The sequence below is a fragment of the Trichechus manatus genome, unplaced genomic scaffold, assembly GCF_000243295.1.
Source record: "Trichechus manatus latirostris isolate Lorelei unplaced genomic scaffold, TriManLat1.0 scaffold00057, whole genome shotgun sequence".
In the NCBI taxonomy this organism is placed as follows: domain Eukaryota; kingdom Metazoa; phylum Chordata; class Mammalia; order Sirenia; family Trichechidae; genus Trichechus; species Trichechus manatus.
Window position 1 is genome coordinate 6,326,957 of NW_004443993.1, and position 5,812 is coordinate 6,332,768.

General features: G+C 61.1%; 1 protein-coding gene across 1 annotated transcript; it reads right to left on the bottom strand.

Moving 5' to 3' along the window:
* Positions 1-1,277: 1,277 nt before the first annotated feature.
* On the bottom strand, positions 1,278-5,397 carry CD320 (CD320 molecule). The gene is given in 5 exon segments (XM_012556200.1): positions 1,278-1,396; positions 1,568-1,714; positions 2,165-2,397; positions 2,878-2,998; positions 5,241-5,397. Coding segments are annotated over 5 exon segments (777 nt in total).
* Positions 5,398-5,812: the final 415 nt, after the last annotated feature.

Consider the following 5,812-nt stretch of genomic DNA (forward strand, 5'->3'; position numbering starts at 1 on the left):
GATATAACTGGTCTCAGCCACCTGGAACAAGCCCACCACCATTCTGTTTGTGCTGTAGGACACCTTGGCCCAGCTCAGGGTGCACCCAAGGCCCAGCAGGCTGGAGGGGGCTGACTGGAAACGCCCTGGTCCCCGCCTGGCTCAGCCCCCGTACCCCAGGAGGTGGGGTGCCCCTGTGCTCCATGGTCATCCGATGTCCCCACATCCTGGCTCAGCTCTCGTGGCCTCTGACATGCTGCCCACAGCCCAGACTCTGATACCCAATGATAAGTGTGGGGGGTCCCAAAGCTGAACTTTACCACCCCCAGGAAGCTTCCTTGTGCCCCCACTTCCTCTGTCCCCACCCAGCACCTGATCAACAGGAGCCGGCTCACTTCTGCCCGACACTGGAGCCCCAAGACCTTGAGGAGAAACCGAGTTTTGGTCCTGGGTGCTCCCCCAGCACTGGGCTGCACAGAGACTCAAGGCAGACACCCAGCCCACCTCCAAAGACGTCCTGGAGGTCACTCCCAGGGGCCTTGACACCCCATTCGGGTGAGGAAACCGAGGGTCAGAGAAGACCTTTCCCTGACCACAGCTGGGTGGAGCCAAGACTGACCCCGGGATGCCCTGCTTCCATGTCACAGAGGAGGAAGTCCCGATGGAGGGGTCCCTCCAGCCCAGGACTCAGGGAGTGGGGACACGGCCCAAGCTCCACCCCCTCATCGCAGAAGCTTCCATGAACGCAGTCCATTGCCCTGCCAATCTCACTCTGGACCCTCCAGGAAGCGAGAGGCAGAGTAGCCGAGGGGTGCCCAGGGCTAGGAGCTCCACCGCAGACCAGGGGCTGCGGCAGAGATGCTGGGCTGCCCAGGCTGAGGGAGACAGAGAGCAAGAGGCAGGCAGAAGAGGGGAGCCACCTTTAATCACATTCCTCCGATGGGGGCAGCCGGAGTGTCCAACCACTGGGCCATCCCACCCCATGGAAGGATCCAGAAGCAGCAGGCTAGCCCCTCTATCCTGGGGTAACGTGATCCCCGTCCCAGCTCCTCACACAGAGGGGAAGAACCTGGGGACCCCCAACCTCCGGGGCCAGGTCTGCGGGAACCCGGAGATGCAGTGCTGCTTCGCCAGAAGAGCTCAATCCCCAAGGCTGCCCACCAGCCCCCGCCCAGGGTCCTCCATCGTGGCTCCGCCCCCCTCGAAGGAGTAGCAGCAGGTCAGTGCAGAGTTGGCTTGATGGAAGAGGATGAGGGCGGGAGGAGATGAGGGCCGGAAGCAGATCGCCAGGCTGGGTCTCAAAGGAGGAAGGCCTTGTTGTCCGACATCAGCGAGGACTCCTTCAGCAGACGTCCTGGGCCGATGAGCTGGCACAGCGCCAGGAGGGCGGCGGCGGCCAGGGCTGCACTCAGCACAGCTGTGAGGGATTGACAGACAGACAAAAGAGTGGGTGGGGGGTGGGAGGAGCCCACACCCCATCCAGCTCCAAACAGGTGTGGGTAGGGGGTCTCAGCCCATCCCTTCCCCCAGCCCCTGCTCCCGGAACGGCGATTTCAAGCTTGGGGGGGTGGGGTGCTGCTCATCTCACCAGCGGCTGCGATGACCCCTAGGGTACTTTGGTTTCGGGGCTGGCCCAAGTCCTGGTCCCCGGCGTTGCTGAGATCGGTGACACTCTCCAGGATCACAGGGGTCCCTGTGGATGTGGCGTTCCCTCCCTGGAAGGTCTCGGTGGTCCCTGCAAGGAGCTCAAGCTTTCAGTAGCTGGGGAAGGGGCACCCAGGCCATGGGGTTCCAGACCCCAGGGGACCCCAAGGGCTCACCCCCATCTAGACTGGATGGAGTCTGGAGACTTGCTGCCCCTAATTGTTTGTCTTAACAGGAGCCCTGGTGGTGCAGTGGTTAAGTACTTGGCTGCTAACAGAAAGGTCTACAGTTGGAACCCACCAGCCCTCCGCGGGAGAAAGATGTGGCAGTCAGCTTCAGTAAAGATTACAGCCTTGAAAATCCCACAGGGCAGTTCTACTGTCCAATAGGGTTGCTATGAATTGGAATCGACTTGGGGGCAACAGGTTTGGTAACTGTGTCTTGCAGGCAACCACAACCCCCTACTGGTCACACAGTGGCAGGGCCCTGTCTACCACCAGCCCCAGCGCCTCCCCCCTACACCAAGGTCCCGGGCACGCACCGCAGCCTCGCTCGTCACTGGAGTCAGGGCAGTCCCGGTGGCCATCGCAGCGCCACGTGAGTGGGATGCAAGCACCGCCCAGCGCGCAGCGCAGCTCATCCGCCGGGCAGGGTTGGGGGCTGCAGTTGTGAGGGCTCTTACCCTGGCCACCCAGGCAGCCAGTGGGTGGCGGGCACCGCCCGTCTTGGGCACACAGCTCGATGCCTGGGCATTCGGGGGCACAGAGTCAGGTTCTAAACGCCCGCTGCCGAGGACCGAGTATTCCCGCAGCCCTGCCCCCTGCAAGCCCCACCTCCCAAGGCCAGCTGACTCTACCTCCCCGTAAGGTCCACCTCTCCTAAAGGCCCAGCTCAGGCTCCTGTTAGCCCCGCCTCCAAGGACTCACCTCTCTGCAAGCCCCTCCTCCCAAGACACTACTAGTTCTACCTCCCTGCAAGTCCACCTTTTCTAAGCCCCACCTCTTAAGCTGAACACCCACAAATCCCGTCCCATTTGTAAGCCCCACCCGTCCTCAGACCCCACCCTAGCTTGCCCTGCCTGTCAAGGCCCAATCCCCTCAAAGCCACACCCCTTCCACAAGCACCTCGCCTAATAGGTCCCGCCTTCCCGGAAAGCTCCGCCCCACGTACCTGTCTCCGCCTCCCTTCCAGCCTCAACCCCTCAGGCTCCGCCCCCTGCAGGTCCCTCCTCAAGGGCGTGGCCACTTACTGCACTCCTCTTCATCGCTTCCATCCGCACAGTCCCTGTCACTGTCACAGCGCCAGGCGACGGGTAAGCAGAAGCCATTGGTGCGGCACTGGAAGCTGGTGGGCGGGCACGAGCCTGTGCTGGGGTCTGCAGGATGAGCCAAGTGAGGACTGGGACTCCATTACCCGAATCCAGGCCCTACTCCAGGTATAGGGGAGTCACAGGCTGCCACCACCAGGAGACAGGCCAGGATACAGGATAGAGGAACGACATTGGTGCTGCCATTTGCTGAGCACCTACTACGTGCAGGGCTCACACACCTCATACAGGTCCTACTGTGGTTATACACTAAGGGCAGCAAGGCCCAGGCTACAGAGCTAGCCGCAGGATTCAAACCCAGGTCCATCTGATCCCAGAGTCGTTACCAGGCTCCAAATGGCCGGATGGTCTTCCTGGGAGACTCTGCAATGGATGATTTTTCAATGGATCATTTTTCAGTAGATTGCCAGGCCATTCTTCCGAGGCACCTCTGGGTGGACTCAAACCATCAACCTTTTTTGGTTACCAGCTGAGCACATTAATCGTTTGCACCATTCAGGGATTCCCCACTCACAATCACGGACCTTAAGCTGGTAACCTCTGTACCCATGGACTGGGCCCTCAGTGGAGGTCAGGGTCATGCCTTCTTGACCCCTAGCCCAGAGCAGTGCCTGATAATAAGTGGACAAAGGCTGCACAGGGGTCCAGATTGAGTCCGGATGCAATCTGGCCTTCCTGGATCCTACGTAGCAAGGCTCAGGCCACAGTCCAAAAGCCGGAGGGGGTGTTGATCTGGAAGGGCAGAGAGCTGGCCTGGAACCTGGGCCAGCAGGAGGGAGCCCCAGGGAGGGAGGAAGTGGCCTTTAGGGCTTCCTCTGGGTGCAGCAGTGTAGGTGTGGCGTACCCCAGGGTGGACTGCACAGTGGCCCCAGCCCAGCCCTATTCCCTCCACCTACCTGGTCCTCCCGCCCCTTCCCCCTTCACTCCTGGGGGCTTCCACTCCCCATAGCCAGCTCCTCCCCAGGCCTGCAGGCCGCAAAGCTTCTGAGCTCTATGGAGCCCGGAAGGGCTGGGGAGAGGCCGGAGTCCGGCTTCCTTCCCTGCCCAGGGGGGTCTGGCAGTCTCCAGGCACCACTTATTCACCAGGCCTAGCAACCTGCAGCCCTGAAGCCCTGACCTCCCCTCCCTGGCCAGCTGGCCTATATGTCCTCTGTGGAGTGGGCAGCAGAGCAAACCCTGTCTCATAGTGCAGTGAGTCAGGCAGGAGTTGAAGTGACCAGTGAATTTCCCTCCCAGCCTGTTTCCTCATCTGTAAAAGGGGCATGCTAGGAAGCCAGACCTCAGTGTCCTGAGGGTGGAGATGGCTTATGCATAAAGAGTTTTGTACTCAGCGTGAGTCCCTGAAGGCACCAGGAACATTTAGCCTGAAAAGGCAGGAACTCTGGGGTAGGGGGTGGCCCAGATTTGCTAAGAGGGGGACCCCCAGAATGGGGGGGAAGTGTGTGAACCTGGGCTTACAGCTAAGTCAGGGACACCTGTGCACACGGGGAGGCCTCTCTAACCCCCCCTAAACCAAAACCAAACCAAACCCGTTGCCATCGAGTCGATTCTGACTCATAGCGACCTATAGGACAGAGTAGAACTGCTCCATAGGGTTTCCAAGAGCGGCTGGTGGATTCGAACTGCCGATCTTTTGGTTAGCAGCTGAACTTTTAACCACTTTGCCAGCACGGCTTGCTAGCGGCCTCAAATGGGAGAACGGCTGGGGACCTCAGAGAGGACCCCCCTGCCCCCAACCTATCAATATCACTTAGGCCTGGTCGAACATGCCCACGAGGGGATATTAACTTATGGCCCTAGTTACTCCCCTCCTCCACCGAGGGCCAGGGGTCACAAGGAAGAAGACATCTTTCATACTCTAAGGCGGGAGAGTGAAGCACAGAGATTTGCGGGGGTGGGGGCGGTGATCGCCAAGGAAACTCAGCCACGTGATCTCGGACTAAGAGCTAGCGGCGGGCCGGGGGAAGGGGGGTGTTTGGAAGGCGCAGCTGCTGCAGGAGGCGCTTTCCTGGCCATGCTGGGTTAAGGGCAGCTTGGAGGTGACAATGAGTGCGATAAAGTAGAAGTGCGGAGTGTTAGCAGCGCCAGGGCATAGCAGTGATGGGTTGGCGGTCTGGGGCGGAGGTCCCCCATTAGGGCCTGCACACACGCTAAGACGTCAAAAGCCACGTGCGGGGTCGGGGGGGGGAGTGTCTGGGACGGACATGCGGCGCAGCCAATGGTGACACGCTGTCAGCGCGCGAGGGCGGGGCCTGTGTCACCGGGGGGCTGCCGCGCGGGGCTTACTCACCTGGGGTCTGCGCTGAGGGCCCGGCCGGGGTCGGGGTCGGGGTCGAGGTCCGGGAGAGGGTCGGGGTGGCCTCCAGCCCCAGCCCCAGCCCGAGGCCCAGCAGCAGCCGCAGAGGCAAGCCCACGACCGCTGTCCGCCAAGCTCCGACCCGCGCCATCCTGCCACTAGTCCCCGCCGCGGCTGGGACTACTGGCTCTTATCCCCGCGCACGCGCGCACAGATCGGGGGCGGGGTCCTGGGCCGGGCTCTGGGCGGAGCCCTGGGCGGGGCCCACGCCGCAGATCCAGCAGTGCGCGGGGCTGTTGCTGTTAGGTGCCCTCCAGTGGTTTCCGACTCATAGCGACCCAAGTACAGCAGAACGAAACACTGCCCGGTCCTGCGCCATCCTCACAATCATTGCTGTGTTTGAGCCCATTGTTGCAGCCACTGTGGCAATCCATCTCCTTGAGAGTCTTCCTCTTTTTTGCTGACCCTCTACTTTACCAAGCATGATGTCCTTCTCCAGGGACGGTCCCTGCTGATAACACGTCCAAAGTCCGTGAGATCAAGTCTTACCATTCTTGCTTCTAAGG